This window comes from Channa argus, chromosome 6, assembly GCF_033026475.1.
Source record: "Channa argus isolate prfri chromosome 6, Channa argus male v1.0, whole genome shotgun sequence".
Taxonomy (NCBI): domain Eukaryota; kingdom Metazoa; phylum Chordata; class Actinopteri; order Anabantiformes; family Channidae; genus Channa; species Channa argus.
The window spans coordinates 9,561,848-9,579,538 of record NC_090202.1 but is presented as its reverse complement, the minus strand read 5'-3'; the positions used below and the strand labels follow the sequence as shown (position 1 = coordinate 9,579,538).

Genomic DNA, 17,691 nt, shown 5'->3' with positions numbered 1-17,691 from the left:
CTCTGGTCTGATGAAAAAAAGACTGAACTCTTTGGCCTTAGTGCCAAGCGTCATGTCTGGAGGAAACCAGGCATCGCTCACCACCTGGCCAATACCATCCCTACAGTATAGCATGGTGGTGGCAGCATCGTGATGTGGGGATGTTTTTCAGCAGGAGTAACTGGGAGAGTAGTTAGGATAGAGGGAAAGATGAATGCAGCAATGTACAGAGACATCCTTGATAAAAACCTGTTGCAGAGGCTCTGGACCTCAGACTGGGACAACGGTTAATCTTTCAACAGGACAATGACCCTAAGCACACAGCCGAGATAACAAAGGAGTGGCTGCGGGACAACTCTGTGAATGTCCTTGAGTGGCCCAGTCAGAGCCCAGACTTGAACCCGATTGAACATCTCTGGAATATTGCCTGCGAACTGACGCTCCCCATCCAACCTGATGGAGCTTGAGAGGTACTACAAAGAAAAATGGGAGAAACTGACCAAAAATACTTGTGCCGAGATTCATCATACTCATGAGATCATACTCAAAAAGACCTGAGGCTGTAATTGTTGCTAAAGGTTCTTCAACAAAGTATAAAGCGGTGAATACTTATGTACTTGTGAATTTTCATTTTTTATTTACAAGATTTCAAACAAACTTCTTTCACGTTGTCAATATGAGGCATTGTTGGTACAGTTTTGAGGAAAATATTGAATTTGATCTGTTTTGGAGTAAGGCTGTAACAAAAACGTAGGCATGCACTGTAGCGTTATGATATGTAGATCTAATGTTTGCATTTCTTTCACTGTCTTCAGATGGCAGAAGTAAACCAGTCAACTATGTAGCAAATGTTTAGCCTCTCTTTCTGAGAGGGGACAGTGGCAAGGGAACAAATGTTTCCTCGCTGGGTCTTTCCTTGGGCTTAGCCATGCCTCAGGAATGTGCTGGCATGCTAGGAGAACAGTATAGGGATTTATCCATGGTGTCAGACCCTATCTGGGCTGTTGATTTGCAGTCCAATGGACTGCAACAAACCCCTGCACCCTGGCACACAAGAGCAGGGGCTGAAGGCACTGAGGGGAAGGCAGAGATGGGGCACCACCTCAAAACACTATTTGGCCATTTTGATAAACTCTACTGATTTAAGTAGATGTAAGGATAAAGACAATTCTCAAATTACTTAAAACATGAAAATTAATAACTTAGCTTTATAATCCACTCAGCAGCACCTCTAAACATCCCTCATTGACAGGTAATGGCCTATAGGATATGCTAGTATGCCGACTCTGTTGTATTTGCCCAAAGCTAGAGGAGCTGTTTTCCAGTTTTCATGCTAAGCCAATTATAACCTGTAGCTTAATGTATATATTTAATGTTCTGATTGACTTCTTGGGTGGTGGCTGTAGCTCAGCTGGTAAAGCAGTTATGCACGGACCACAGGATCAGTGGTTCGATCCCTGGTCCTGGCTGTATGTTGGGGAAATTAGGGAGGTTTGTGTCAGGAAGGGAATCTGGTGTAAGAACTGTGTGAAATCATCATGCAGACAATGATCCGCTGTATTGACCCTGAACTCCAACGATAAGCCAAAAGGACAAAAAAGAATAAAACTTGAATCTAATTCTTGGCAAGAAAATTTACCTTTCCACAAAGGTCTTAACTTTTATGCAACATGAAAGAAAACTACATAACCTTCAAAAAACAGAACGACACACAGATTAACACACTCTTGCCGTTACAAAGAGTTAATTTCATAAATAATAAAGTGCAAATGTGCTCCCCTCAGTGAACTTCCTCAACAATGACAGAAGTTTAGAACTGTTGATGAATATGATCCACAAACAACAACATAATGAAGTTAAAAGACTTTATTGTACTACATAAACTACATGACTGAAGACAAAGCTATTTTTTTTGGTTTTGTTTTCCAGATAAAACCATATGATCTGGTCACACACACCTGACAACACAATGGGCAGTTAATTTGTGCAAATTGATTTTACTCAACCTGCCTGTGTATGAAGTGTATGTGGGCTGAGCTGAGGTATTTTTTTTCTCACGAACTAGTTGAGAAGGGAATGCAAACAGGGATAACTGAGGAGAGGACAATACCACCCTTCCAAGCTCACATGACTGTGATTAAAGCAGAGGAGGAGTGTGGTGGGACACAGAGAGAAAGACAGACAGTGAGGAGGATGAATGACATTTTCCTGATTCTGCTGCACAGATCACATCCAAGAACCCAACTTGTCTCTGACTGCTGGCCAATCGTCGTCCACTCATCTGAGGTAATTCGAAAAAAAAGTTTAGATTACTTTTGTGTTGCTTTGGTAAATAGTTTGTTTTGTTATGTGGACTTATATGTGGACTTCTAGTGAGGGATGGAAGAAGTTCAGTGATTTTTAAGTAAAAGTAGCAATATAACATTGTTAAAACAATGTGTTACAAGTAAATGTACAAAGGTTTGTGCAACAAAATATACCTAACACACCGAAGGTTAAATGAATTGTTATGACGACTGAAAAAGAAACTGGGTTACTGCATTTGTAGTTTATTTAATCGCTGGTTACCATGTGGATTCTTTCCACAAATAAATAAAGCTTTACTTTTACTAATAGTATCATAAAATATTAGTTCATTTCATTTTGTTAAATATGTTTAAATCTGCAAAGGATCTTTGAACTTTTCCTAATTAAATGTAGTTATAACATGTCAGACCTGAACTCAAATGCACAACTCATAGGAAAAAGGCAACAATTCTGAACAGAGAGGGAGGCTGAGACACAAAAGGTCACAAAACACTAGGATGGGGCTCGAAGGGCACAATAGACGATGTGGCAGGAGAGAAAGGGAAACTGTCTCGACTGAGAGAAATGTCAGGTGAGTGCTCACCCAGACCTGTAAGCAAGCAGGGGCAGGGCAGGGCAGGGGGGAGTGACAGGGGTCTTTTATAAAACAAGATGTTAGTGAAAAGCAGAGAGAGAGAAGCAGTAACCGAGCACTGTTGAATTGTTAAGACTGGAAGTATAAAGTAACAAAGAAGAGAAATCTCCAAAGCCATGAGTGAAACCTTGAGTGAAACAGATGCAGCTACTGTTCAACATCCCAGCTCAAGACATCCATCTGCACATATTCAGGACATAATTTTATATTACTGGAGTCTAAAAATCTTTAATGACAAGATATCAATAAACAAGTATTAATGGCAGCCATCAGAGAATTTTCACTGACCTTATACTACAGTAAATCAATTCTAGGTCTTGTTTACTTGCGTACAATCCTATAATCATAATCACGGACTCAAATACCTGATGGGGACAAGGGAACAAAACAGATACAATTTTTGCCACAAAATAATGATTCTAATGTGAAACGTGCAACATGGAGGTTGTGAGAGCAAGAGATTATGTGTGTGTCTGACTGTATGTACTACTCTAGTGTGTGTTTGATACTCTCGGTTGCAGCAATGAGGATGCTACACTGTTGCATGCTGGCAGTCACAATCCTGCTGCTGGTGTGCGAGGTCATCTTCAGTCAGCTGTGCAAGTCCCTCATCACCCTGGTGGATGGTTTCCACACGCTCTTCATTCTCATGTGCATGGCTCTCCCTCTTCCTCACGCTACAAGCTTAAAAGCTCAGCTCTGCCCTTTGGACTTCCCAGCTTCTCCCTCACGTGTTTTGTCCTCGTCGGTGACACCTCCTTCCACTTCACCTGCAGAGTCACCCATGAGGCTTCCACCTGGCACTCAGACTGCCACCGATGGACCAGCTCTCCCAGCTCAACCACTCACCCCTCAGCCTAACCATGAAGCCCCCTCACTGGCTACCTCTTATAGGCTCTCCTTTCCAGAAATCTCAATTCCAGCCCTGGACTGCGGTGTGTCCTACACCAACAGCAGGGTTCAACCTGTAGGGACTTTCTTTTCCAATCTCCTTCTGGCCTCTCTGTGTATTTCTTACTTAATAGAAATTATTAGCTTTTCCCTCGAGCCACAGCCAGTCCAGCGCCCCCTGCTGCTTGTGGTGGTCGGAGCTGTCAGCCTGCTCCATAAGATGCTGCTGCTCAGGCTGAACTGGAGTCAGCTGCATGATGATAGGGCCAAGACCCACGGCCAGCCTGAGACCGAGTCTGACGTTGAAGTTAACCACAAAGGTAACGTTACTAGCATACGAGTATAAAATCATGAAGGGCCACGTATTCTCTTTGAGAGCAGGTTATGAAAGTCATTGTGGATAAACATGCACTATGTGGTAACTTTCCAATAAGGCGTTTTTATAAAAGGTTCATAAATATTATAAATAATTCTATTATTGAATAATATGTCACTGATGTTTTTGGGGATTACTTCCATAAGTCTCCAGGACACTTGCCTTGTTTATTAGGTCAATAGTTAAATGTGGAGACAACAGTAAAGGACCATTACATCTGGACCAAAAATGTTTAAGATTAATTACGAATAAGAAATAGTTTCTTTTTACAGGAGACCGAAGACATCGTATAAAACACAACACAACATTTCTATCCTCAGAACTTTTACTGAATGGAATACGATCAAAAGAAAGGAAGTAAACTGTGTTTTATCATTCATCTTACATGAGTAATTTTTCACCAGTGCCAATCCATGAATGCTTTCAAGGAGAAACTCTTTGAATTTGTGCCATTGTTCTGATAGTTTTCACTTTACAGTAGCTGCCAAGTGTATATTCAGCTGTAAAAATCAAACAGTGTCTAAGTTTGTTGTTCATTCCTCGGTTCAACTCCTACAGTCTTGGTCAAAGAGGAAACCAAAGATCAGGCTGAGCCAGGGCGAGGCCTGGATGATGTTAACCAAATCCAATCTGCAGTGGACACTTTGCTCCACAATGGGGCGCTTGTCCTCTGTAACCCGGACACATCCAGCATACCTGACACTGAGTCTCAAACCCCAGACCAGCAGCCACAAATCCACCTGCATGCAGCAGCTCCACACGACATCTGGGTCTCTGATATAGTGAGGAGTGTTAGAGATCTGAAGGTCTTCCAGTGTCGTTCAAGAAACATTACGGGGATTCGTAAAGATAATGTCTGCATGGGATGTTGTGGTAAGAGAGTATAGCTCCTCGGGCCATCCCCTTTTGCACATTAGTGTGAAAAACACCTACATTTAAAAAACAGTTACTGGATTTTATGTTTTTTGGTGGCAACTGAAGCTACCTTTTTTATAAATGTGACATGTTTTTTGAAACTGTATTAAATAATTATTGGACAAAATAATTCAAATCACAATGCCATTAAATATTTATGGACAAATGCAGTGTTTCGGTCACTGTTTTTTGTGCTATTTGTTCTATATTGACCTAACTGTTGTTAACAGGTCTGCTGTAGCTCCCATGTGTAAAAACATGTTTTCTGTTTTCCCCCATTTCAGAAGGTCAAAATACATGTAAAACCTCCTCACTCCACAAGTCACCGTATTACACTGAGAAACCTGCAGCAAGCAGCTGGTGGCCGGTGAGCATCATGTCGTCCCTCCTTGTCCTTCAAGGTCTTTGCACCTCCCTTCTGGCTCTGGCCAACAGCCTGGTGATGCTTCTGATCAGACCACAGCACCTACACAGCACTGAAGCTTGTAGCTTCTTGGTTTACCTGGATCCTGGTCTTTCTCTCCTGGCTGTGATTATGCTGATCACTACAGTATGGCCACAGGTAAGACTCTGTGTCGTTTATCATGTCAGTCTTGTTCTTATCAAAGCTCTCATCAACGGTGTGATTGCAAGCATCTTAAATCAACAGTAGATCTTTATATTTCCATTCGCAAAGTATCAATACCAAGAAAATATTTTGCTAACTTTAGGATTATCAATTATATGTAAACGTGAGGGAGAAAGAAAAAAGCTTCGGCAACAAGAATCTGTAACTATCTGTAGTAACTGCAGAGTTCTAACTATCAATAGCTGTGGTTACATGGACAAACTTTGTTGCATCACATTGAAATATTATTATTATATAATAATATTGTATGATTAGTATTATTATTAATTATTATTAATCTAATTTTGACCTAACTGTATACACAGACGCTGCTCTGGGATGTGCATTTTAATGCACAAAGTATTTATTAAGAATGCAACTTTTCTGACGTGGAAAAAAAGGTCTTTCTCATTAAGCAGCGATCTTACAAGAATGTCCTGCTTCTGCAATATTACACAAAGAGTAGAGACTTTTGGAGATTTTCAAAACTGAAAAAGAAACTTCACATGTCCCATAATGCAAACATGCACAAAAAGAATATACAACAAGACTAACAAGAGAGAAATAATCTGATTGTTTTTACCTGGCTAAAGTTTTTCTGTCGACCAGATTAACCAAGGGGCAAACCACCGCTCTCATTCAGACTCTGATCGGTATAGTCCGTTCTGATTGATACGTTTACATGACACATTTTTATCCTGATTGGGCTCTTGATGTGATCATCTGTGGAATATCTGTGTCCATGTAAACACAGCCAGTGATCATGTTTTTATTATTGTTGTAGGCTTAGCTAAGGAGGAAGAGTGTGCAGTACAAAAAAATTATTTCAATGTTGTTTTTACTGTTCCTCTGTTTACTACCTTTTCATGTTATTAAAGTATAATTACAGTGAAGGCTACATTAATGACTTTATTATAAATAGTACTTGCAGAATAATTTAGCTCTACTGTAGATTCCTACACCAGCTTGTTTGTTTTCTGTTCTTTACTAGCCTAGTATAGTATTTTCTCTCTAAAATATTTACAGTAAATGGGGGCTATAATTTAAATAATGTACTTATGTTGCTCATTTGCTAAACCTGTATGCTTTTGTCACATTTGTACATCTCCTCTCCAGATGTGCAGGTATGGCCTGCTGCTGCTACAGGCCACACCTCCCCATATTTGTGTTTCAGAGCTTGAGCGGAGGATTGCAAGTGTCCCTGGGGTGGAGGCTGTGCACGACCTCCATATCTGGCAGTTAGCTGAATCATTAACAGTGGCCTCTGTCCACGTCCACTGCACTGCTAGGTTTCCAGCTCACAGGTGATGTAGAAAACTTACCCTATCTGTTGCTTGGCACTTAGAGGGTGGATTTTTGAAGCTTTATCAATGAAAACTGTTGCCTGCTGCATCTGAGAACATGTTCAGTGTTCAAATGGGCACCTGACTAATTGTTTTAGGACTAAAATGAGAACCTGTGTTTGGGAGGAGACATGCTAATTCATCATCCATAGGCCTTCTTCCATCCATAGGCCTTAAACTGTACAGGGCTGAGAGATACAAATAATCATACACGGTCCTGCTGACATATTTTAGATTGGAGTGGTTACTGACTGGTCATAAATCTTATTGTGCCATATTACAAACATGATAGATTTTATTAATGCAGATACATTTCACTTACTGTATGTCCAGGTGTGCTGATCTGATGTCAGGGGTCACTAAGGTGCTGCAGAATGTAGGAGTGAACTGCTGTACTGTACAGCCAGAGTTTGCTTCCTGTGCTGGATCCTCTGCAAGGAGTGAGTGTGATGACTCCCCTGACCGCTTTCTGCCTCCCCTCCTGACCTGCAGCCTTGCCTGTAGAAAGGCCTGTGCTGGGAGCATGTGCTGCTCTCCTCGAGAAGAGGTCACCAAGAGCCTGCTGGCACCACCAGCTGGGGAAACAAGGGCAGAGCCTCAGACCCTTATCATCGAGAACACCGGGGGAAAATAACTGAATGCTTTGATATTTGATATTCCTGATGTACAGATGAAGTTGATAAATGGTGTAAAAAGTGAAAAGATGCTAAAATCTGACCTCTCTTAAAACATTGTCTGCCAGTTATACTGAAGAGTGCTGTTACTGTAGTTTTAGAACATTAACAAGGTGCTACACCAAAGATGTTTATGCAAAATTAAGTGAAATTCTGTAAAGTAAATAGGTATTATGTTACTTCATTTTTACCTGGAACCACTGTATTCTCTCCATTATATGTGTTGCAGGAAAAAAAATATTATTTAAGTGTGTCTTTACACAAAATAAACATTCGATATTATGCAGCAAAATATGATTGCATTTCTCTATATTGCAGAGTAAAATTTTGTGGTATTTTTTTAAATTACCTTAGAACTATTCACTTGTCTTTCACCTGACAGCTAGTAGCTCTATGTTTTATTTTTTCTTTTACTGACAAACTAGCATTATAATACTAGCCAAGTTAACTTAAATACATAATTTGGCTAGTGTACTTTAATAATTAATAATTTACTTAGCAAACATGGTACAGCTAATAAAATATTATGCTGTATCCTATTAAAAAATAGATCTGAAAGATTAGTTAGTTTAAACTATTTAGAAAGCATAATTGTTTAATTTCATTTTCATGCAAGTAGTTTTTTAATTTGTGTTTAGTTGTAAAGCTGAACCCAAATCTTACCTGTGATGACGCGATATTACCTCCACCTTGTTTTGCAGTCAGCCAATCAAATTTCACCTCCTTTGCATAACACAGTACAGACTCGACTACTTCTCCTTTTTGTGAGTTGATTCGACAGAAATATGTTTCGTATTAGCGTGTATATAGTTGTTCTAGCTGTGCATCTCTCTTGGATAATACACATGGTGGACAGTCATTTTGGGGACACCATGAGTCAAATTGCTCTTGCGAGAATGTGGTACATATAGGTCTCAACGTCGTTGGTGTAAGTGCCCGGATGACCCTCGGTGGTCCGGGGTGCAGGCTTCAAACCTGTAGCTGCTTAGCGGCAGAGTGGTTCAATTCCACCTTTCGGGCGTAGCACCTGTGTGCGTGATGAGCCACTAAAAAAATATATAATATGAACGTTTTTACAACGGTTAAAACATTCTCACTTACGTCACTACCCCTCTTCCTGTGAGGCTTTGTTCTATTGCTTCACAATAAAAGTCAAAATTATCACAAGTTAAAAAAAGTAAGTTTGAAAGTAAGGCATATATATATATATATATATATATATATATATATATGTATGAAATACAAACTTTAAAGTGTTTTTTGAAATTTTGTAGTACGGTTTAGGGAAGTGTTGCATTACACACTTTACTGTAAAGCTACAGTTAATCATAATTTTCAGAATAATAATTGTCATACAGGTATGATTGTTGTGGTAAATATTGGACACCATTACAATTTAAACTATTCAGTATAAAATGCTCATCAGCTTGTCACAAATTGTCTCCACCTTGATCAGCAACATGACTACGTTTGTCCTTCCAAAAGAAGCTTTTCTTTATATTTATTTTTCTTTTCATCCTTTAAATTAGTGAGCACAGTACAATTAGCTGCTCATATTCATGGACCTTTACTTATGTTAAAAATTTATTGTTGAATTTTAATTTGTATATATTTTTTGTACACTCATATTTGTATTAAATACTGCTATATTTTTGTTTGTTTTTGTTAAATATACCAAGCCTTTCATGGCATTTTTGAACAACACATTACTGACTAGAGGACTTAATGTTAGCTGAAAAGAAAAGGAAAACAAAAGAAGAGAAGAAACATAAATATGAACATTTTGTATGTATCGTGGGATATATTTTCTAACAATGCTTGCTGTCTGAGATAGCTCCAATTTTTTTATTCTAAATATGATATTCATGGAAAAAAGAACAGTTGCCTGTTTGATAACGTAAAATATACATCCGCTTCGCCCGGAGATAGAAGTAGATTGGCAGCAGAGGTAAGCCAATCCTGTGTGAGTTGCCTCCGCTATCCAATCATATACCTCAATGGTGGAGGCGGGCCGAGCAATGCGGAAATCGGTATGTGTACTGCAGGATATGTCCTTGCTTGCGTGCGTTTAAGATAGCGTGGATTAAAAAGTCGTTCTGTGTTTGTTGGGGTCATTCTTTTGTTATTATTCGGTAAGATAGAGCGTATTTACAACAGTTTATTTAACAGTATACAGGCTGTGTTTGCTCAAATAAACAATGGTGCGGAACGTTAGCTGTGTGGATGGCTTGTGTCAGATAATGTTCTTCTAATTACTAAAATTAACACATTAAAAGTTATTCACCTCTGCTTGGGAGTTTTTATATTATAATGTTTATTTGTTTTATATGATCGTCTTTATCAAACAGTTAATTAACAAACAAATCCTAATATGTAATTGGTTTAGTTCAGGTCACGCCATAATTTTATCATCACTTATAATTTTACTGTATAATTGTTATAATCAAACTAAATGTATCTAAGTGATAGTGTTTAATCTTGTCCTTTATTTATCCTCCAGGTTTGACTCTCAAAGACAATCCATTATGCCTCTTCTGAAATACTCTCATAAAGTCTCTGAGGCCCTGAAACTAAAACAGGGCATCTATGCTCGTCTCCCTAAACACTACCTCAAATCCCTAGAGCAGAAAGAGCCCACCCCTGTCCACTGGAAGCCTCTGGGAGTCCAGTATCGGGTTAACCCTAAGACCGGTCAGAAGGAACGAGTTCAGGATGTCCCGATCCCCATCTACTACCCTCCACAATCTCAGGATGGCCTGTGGGGAGGAGAGGGCTGGATATCAGGCTACAGATATGCCAACAATGACAAAGTGAGTGTCCAGCAAGATGCTTTTCTTTTTGTAGTTGTTCTACAGTGTTTTTGCAAGACATGGGTTTTCTTGAGAGTAGTTTTTCTTTTCCTTTAAAGTGATGTAGAATTTTACATTGATTATTTACATATTTTCTTACTTTGAAAAGATTATTGGTACAGATTTTTATGAACACTGTGGGACTGCCATTGCCACCTTCTATTTGATTGCAGTCAAAGTAAGTTTTTAAAAACTTTGTACAATGGGTGACAGTGCCAATGATATAAGATCATGTTATGAGGTGACCATGTAGCTCAGTTTTCTTAAGACAAAGTATTTTCAGTGGCTTTTTTTTATATTTAACCTGGTGCTTTATTTTAATTTCACTTTCCATTCTCTGTCAACTTTCTTCCACAAAGCAGAACCGTCATAAAAATATACTTTGATCTTTGGAAATAATATTTAAATCAACAAATACAACCCCAATCCAAAAAAGTTGAGAAGATCTGTACAATGCTAATAAAAAGAGAATGCACTGATTTGCAAATTTCATCAACCCATATAATGTCATCAAAAGATTCAGAGAATTGGCAGGAATGTCTGTGCTCAAAGACAAGGCCAAAGGTCAAAACTGGATGCATGTGATCTTTGGGCCCTCAGACAGCCCTGCATTAAAAACAGGAATGATTCACTACTGGACATCACTGCATAAGCTCAGGAACACTTCCAGAAATCACTGTCTGTGGACACAGTTCACTGTGCAATCCACAAATGTTAGTTAAAGCTGTATCATGCAAAGAAGAAGCCATATGTGAATATGATCCAGAAATACTGCATGCTCTCTGGGCCAAAGCTCATATAAAAAAGGTCTGAGGCAAAATGGAAAACTGTTCTGTGGTCAGATGAATCAAAATTAAAAATTCTTTGTGGAAACCATGGATGTCGTGTCCTGTAGACTAAACAGGAGACGGACCATCCAGCTTGTTATCAGAGAACAGTTCAAAAGCCTGTATCTCTGATGGTATGTGGGTGCATTAGTGGGCAGCTTACACATCTGGAAAGACACTGTCAATGCTGAAAAGTACATAGAGGTTTTAGAGCAACATATGCTCCCATCCAGACAACGTCTCTTTCAGGGAAGTCCTTGAGTAATTTAGCAAGACAATGCTAAAACACATACTGCATCCATCACAACAGAAATGGCTTCACAGGAGAAGAGTCCAGGTGCTGAACTGGCCTGTTTGCAGTCCAGAACTTTCACCAATAGAAAACATTTGGGGCATCATAAAACAGGAACTATGGCAACAAAGGCCCAGAACTGTTGAGCAGTTAGAATCCTGTATCAGACAAGACTGGGACAACGTTCCTCTCTTAAAACCCAAGCAACTGTTCTCCTCACTTCCTAGACTGTTACAGATAGTTGTTAAAAGAAGAGGGGATGCTACAAGATGGTGAACATCTCCCTGTTCCAACTTTTTTTGAGATGTGTTGCTGCCATCAAATTCAAAATGAGTTAATATTTTCTATGAAATGGTAAAATGTCTGTTTCAACATCTGATATGTTGTTTATGTTCTATTGTGAATAATCATTGTATTCTGTTTTTATTAACGTTTTACACATCTTACCAACTTCTTTGGAGTTGAGGTTATAATTAAAACTGTTGTTTTAGTGCTGCAGCAATTAGGATCAATTAAAAATTGCTTCTTAACTTTTTAATGTATTCTTCAGTTTGTCTGTTAGCTCCAGGCATCAACTCATAATTTATTTGACTCACTTTTGGTTGATCCCTGAATTGTCACTTGGTTTAGATGTCGAATCGTCTGAGAAAGACCTGGAAACCACAGCTGTTCAAGAGAGAACTGTACAGCGAGATCCTGGATCACAAGTTTACCATCACAGTCACAGCACGCACTCTGGATCTCATCGATGCTGCCTATGGATTTGACTCTTATATTCTCAAAGTAAGTGAAAACTGTGGTGAGGCAACAAAGGGAAATTTCTCCTTAAGCTTTCCACATAACCCTTATGTTCTACTTCTTTCAGACGTCAAAGGAAAATCTAAACTCCAAGCTTGGGATGGATCTGAAGAGGGCCATGTTGCTTCGCCTGGCCCGTAAAGACACAGAGCTCTACCCTGATGATCCTGTCAAGAGAGAGAAGGTCTATGAAAAGTACAAGGTCAGTCAGAGATTTTGGAGTCATCTGGCATAGCGTCTGGCACAATCTTGAATAATAACACTTTGAGTTAGAGCAGGTGTTGTGATTATAAACTCAATGTAATGTGTTTCCTTTTCTGCTTCCTGTTGGCTTAGCAGCAGTTTGAGATCCCAGAGGAGGAAGCAGAGTGGGCGGGCCTCAGTCTGGAGGAGGCTGTGGAAAAACAGAGGCAGCTGGAGCACAAGGTAATAAAGTCCTCAAACACAAGTGCCTGAACCTCACCTCATGCAGCACTTTCAGCCCCCATGACGGCTTGAAACAAGTATAAATAAGAAATCACTGAGGGTAAATAGCTTATGTATTTGACTAGAAACTCACTCGTAAAACAGTACAAATATGATTCACATGGCTTTAAAACATCTAATGACTTTATCCAACTCTAAATAGATTATAGATACCTAAAAGTTGCTGAAAAACATCAGTTGTTGTATCTGGAAGCTGAATTGCTGTCCTGTGCATTCAGACTCTGCTTTGTTCCAAATATGTTCTTTTAGGAGCCTGAACCTCTGTTTAAGGTCCTTGTTGACAAGCTGGTGGAAGAGCTGCACATTCAAAAACTCTCAGAGCCACATCTTACAGAGAAGAAGTGATGAACCTGAACTATCTGAGCAAAAGGGATTATTGGATGGAAAGATTAAGTAGGTTGAAGTTTTCACGCTTCTCCAGATGGTGGTGGGAGTTTGAGTCACCAAGTTTCTGTTTTTAAATCATTTTCAGTACTGAATGCTCACCGCAGGGGAACTTCCTGCTGTTTGTATTTTCATCTGGGAGCCATACAAAGGACAAGAACATGTTGGACTAAAAGCTTATTTATTTCAGTTCTTTACCTCTTGCTTTTAAGATCCATATGAAAGACATTTCTTGAACTGGGGAGAAAAAAACTCAATCAGTGTATGTAATACCTGCCACACTGACATAAAGCTCTTGTGTAGGATATCTAAGAAATAAACATTTCCTGTTTTCTTAATCTCTGTTAATGCTTATCTATTCTCCAATAACTGTTTAATCTGTAGACAACATAACAATTTTTTTTTATTTTATGGGATTAATCTGCACCAATGTACGTTTTTACATGAGTAATATGCCCCATGCTGTTTCTTGGTATGAATTTGATAACTGAATTCTGCGTCATAATGCTACTCTAATCTAAACACCCCTCCCAAAGCTTGTAGTCGCCCATAATAAACGGAATATTAGTTTTCTTATCTAATTATGAGAACAATACAGATCAATCCCTATTTCTTTAACTGAGCCAATATTTGCCATCCAGCTAAGTTTTAACTGCTGTCTTTTGGCAAGATCGAAAATTGATGGACAGATTTAAAAAACGCATAACATGCTGTAACAAAAACATGCTAAAAAAATAAAACCCAAATCACTCTGATTAAGACTGTTTACATATGTGGGACAATAGAAAGCACATCAATCATTTAATAATAAGAATCATGCTGCAGAGCATACACTAAGCTGTTTCTGATCACACTTTCCATTAGTTATGCACAGCAGCATTATGCAGCTGATAGCATTAATTTGAACAACATGTGAATGGAAATATTGTACAAATGTATATACATTTAAAACAAGACATAGCAAACAGTATTAAGACTTTCAGACAAGGTTGAATGTTTCATTACATTTAAAGATACTTGTTACTGCAAATACAATATATTAATATAAAAAATCTGTAGATACATCATCAAATTATCTATCATTAAAGATCAAATTTACTAAACATGTTCACATCAGCTCAGTCTTGATCAGCTACAACATGAAAATGTTGATTTGTTAATCCATTAGCAGTAGCCCTGTAATGAACATAATTATGTTTAAGCATTTAGTTCCTCTGAAGATATGAAAGCAGTTATGTATATTTTCGACACCAGATGGAGCCAAAATGCTTCAAATGAGTGAAGTTGCCATTTGAGAGAAAAGTGATCAAGGTTATTAAAATCAAGGTTTGTTAAAAATTAACTTACAGCTAATAATCATAACAAAGCTCAGACAGTAAATTGCACAGTCACACAACATTTCCAGGTCAGAGCAGAGGTTACATCTGTTTTAGTTTTCCTATTTATAGAAATACTGTTAATGAGGTAACTTAGTGTTTCCTTTTTAAAGAAATGTAATAGTATTGTTTCAACAAACAATGCTGTGGTTAATTACACTTCTGTTTTAATGCAGCAAAGATCCTTAAAGGGTGTTTGAGTTGACAAAAAAAAAAAAAAAGACCTGAAAATTCACACATAAAAACAACCGTTTCTCTCCTGGTTTCGCTTTCAATGTCGCTTGTATTGATGATGTGACTGCTTTTGCGGTTGATGTACGCTGTTATGGTAAAATGGGGAGTCCCTACTGGACTGGGGACTCCCGTGGGTGTCGTAACCTAGGCAACAGAAGGAGACAATTGATATCGGGCACCTGTAAACAGATTCACACCTTATATAGATTCAGCCTCGGCCTGGAATTACCCCGTCGTATTGTGCACCAAGGTTGGTTAAAGTTAACAAAAACAAACTCTGAAACTGACACACCAAGTGCCATTTTTGGTGATTTCTCCTTTTAAGGCAGACACAGACACCATCTGGCTGGTTCATCTCTACTCCAACAGGACAATTAACTTTTTGACTTCCATCTTTATTTAAAATCTGGTCATAGAGCTTTTAGCCAATTTTTAACCTGATTAGTTTATGGAAAGTGTCATCTGCAGCCATGGCTACACTCATTTTTTTCTAATCCCTGTTTGTCTTTACTTGTATACATATTTGTCGCAATAAGTGTCGTACCAAAGCCCTTATCAGCCCACCATTAACTAAGCATGTATTTTTCTTAATAGCGTGTTGTTTGTTTCTATCTGTAGAAAAGTTCAAATTTGCTAACTTGTATTTTGAGTTGATTTTTGCACAAAGTGTATGGATTGTCAGGTATTTAATTTGCATCACGGTGAAAAAAATATTTCCTGTCTATCAAACTTAATATACTAGAATATAAAATTACATGTATAATGCTGAAATGTTATCTATATAACTTACTCCTTTAGCACAGTACAACATGAATAATTTATCAGGAAGTGCCCGGTAAACAGATGTGTAGTAGGTATTACTCCAGTTTAAACTTCCTTGTGTAATCGAGAGCCTGTATGACTTGATCTGAGTCATATAAAGTGAGAGTTAGACCTTGACTTCCTGAGGATATAAAGGGCAGCTGAGGTTAAAAAAAACAGCTCTTTGACTAACTCTCTCCATATTATGTGGTTGTTTCCACCACATGTGACTTGGATGGTTATTTTCACGAGAGACTTCACGAAACAACTAAATCAGAAAATTTACTCAGACTACAATAGGGTCACGCTTACAATCCGAAACTGGTATGTCGTTATGGTTAAAGTTAAAAAGATAAGACATATGCTGATGTAATTCCAGGAAGACTGGAATGTGTCTTTAGCTGATACGTTCATCTCAGCAAATAGTTTTTCACAAATCTGCCACCAGAATCATTTGTGACGCTAAGCAGCCTGGGAAAAGGGAAAGCGTCACTTAATGGTGCACAGCTTGTTCTTTCTGACTTTCTGTTTAAATAGAGAATTTGCAACAAAAAAATGTAATAGTTAAATAGTAAATGGGCAGAAAATTATTCAGCTAATAATCTGAGAAATTTCTACGTTACTTGTTCTAACATTAAAGCTTTAAAGTATTATAACCTGACCTGATACTGCTCGGGTATAAGGATTTCTGCTTTACTCTGTTTTATAGTTAGATACTTTATTAATCGTTTGGGGATCTTTTCGTGTTGTAGTAGCTAAGATATCAGTGATGATTTAAAAACTATTAATACATTGTACATTGTGCAGTTTACTTAGGTGAACAGTGCTAAAAATGCAGACATGTGTTCCTGTATTGTCCATTGAAATGCCTCAGTGCAGGCTGTATACTGTTTATACTCATGTAAATATGGAGAAACAGTGGCAGTATGTTACAGTTATTATAGCTATGTTGTGATGAATTGATGAAAGTCTGTCTCCTGATACCGAACAGAGAGTTACTGTACAGACTAATGGATGTTGGCAAAAATTGCTGAAGCTGCTCCGCTGTTTGACCAGCAGCTCGTGGAGAGGATGTGAACTGTTCTCCAGCAGCCCCCTCCTCTCCACTACCAGGTCCATAGTTTCCACAGTGGTCCCTAGGACAGAGCCAGCTTTGGTAACGACTTTATTCAGTATATTAGTGTCACTGGACCTGATGCTGCTGCCCCAGCAGATAGCAGCAAAATGATTGCACTGCTTTGTATAGGTGAGAGAGAGCCCGCTGCAGCAGGTAGATGCTGGCGTCATCCATTTCAACCTGGGGGCAATAAGCAAACTGCGGTGGGTCCAAAGAGCTACAGGCCTCAAATGTGAGGGTATCAGTCTGTCCAGAACTTTCATGATGTGTGATGTGAGAGCTACTGCTCTGTGATCACTGAGGGCAGATGCAAAGGATTTCTTTGATAATGGAATCAGGCAAGACGTCTTCCACAGAACCGGCACCTTCTCCCGACTAAGGTTTGGGTTAAAGAGGTGTTGTAGAATCTTACTAAGCTGCACAGACTTTTAGGACTTGGGCTGATACCCTCAGGACCCACCGCTTTGTTCTCATTCAGCTTCCCCTGACTGCTGGAAACACACAGGTGTGTGGGGGAGGGGTGGTCATGTTGGTGGAAATGATGCTGGTGGAGTACTGTTGTTTTCTGTGTTGTCTGTTTGTAGTGAGAGAAGCCATGGAGACTGTGGGGGGAGGGTGAAGGTGTTATCTGTGTGTCGAACCCGAACTCCTGAACTGAACCTGTTGAACCATTGATTAAGCTCATTGGCTCTATCCAGGTTTCCCGCAGCTTGATTCTCCTTTTCCTTAAATCCCCTGATAGTTTTCATACCTGACCACATGTCCTTCATGCTCTTTTGCTGGAGCTGGTGGGATTTTGAG

At 39.0% G+C, this 17,691-nt stretch overlaps 2 protein-coding genes and 1 non-coding gene across 5 annotated transcripts; all 3 read left to right on the top strand.

Annotated features, from left to right (window-relative positions):
- The first annotated feature begins 2,140 nt into the window (after positions 1-2,140).
- Positions 2,141-8,009, top strand: LOC137129516 (proton-coupled zinc antiporter SLC30A1). Its single transcript, XM_067508754.1, has 6 exons — positions 2,141-2,265; positions 3,442-4,131; positions 4,746-5,060; positions 5,387-5,664; positions 6,826-7,013; positions 7,386-8,009. Exons 2-6 carry the CDS (start codon positions 3,444-3,446, stop codon positions 7,684-7,686), a joined length of 1,770 nt encoding a protein of 589 aa, XP_067364855.1. The 5' UTR covers positions 2,141-2,265; positions 3,442-3,443; the 3' UTR covers positions 7,687-8,009.
- A 651-nt stretch (positions 8,010-8,660) lies between these two features.
- trnastop-uca (transfer RNA opal suppressor (anticodon UCA)) lies at positions 8,661-8,747 on the top strand. The gene has a single exon. It is a non-coding gene; the product is annotated as a tRNA-Sec (tRNA).
- Positions 8,748-9,732: 985 nt separating this feature from the next.
- Positions 9,733-13,700, top strand: mrpl28 (mitochondrial ribosomal protein L28). Of its 3 annotated transcripts, none has more exons than XM_067506978.1 (6): positions 9,733-9,756; positions 10,227-10,536; positions 12,325-12,477; positions 12,560-12,694; positions 12,829-12,918; positions 13,228-13,700. In XM_067506978.1, exons 2-6 carry the CDS (start codon positions 10,252-10,254, stop codon positions 13,321-13,323), a joined length of 759 nt encoding a protein of 252 aa, XP_067363079.1. In that variant the 5' UTR covers positions 9,733-9,756; positions 10,227-10,251; the 3' UTR covers positions 13,324-13,700. The 3 variants fall into 3 exon arrangements, with proteins under 3 accessions (XP_067363079.1, XP_067363080.1, XP_067363078.1); XM_067506979.1 differs by having other exon boundaries at positions 9,746-9,858; positions 12,832-12,918; XM_067506977.1 differs by having other exon boundaries at positions 9,746-9,858.
- Positions 13,701-17,691: the final 3,991 nt, after the last annotated feature.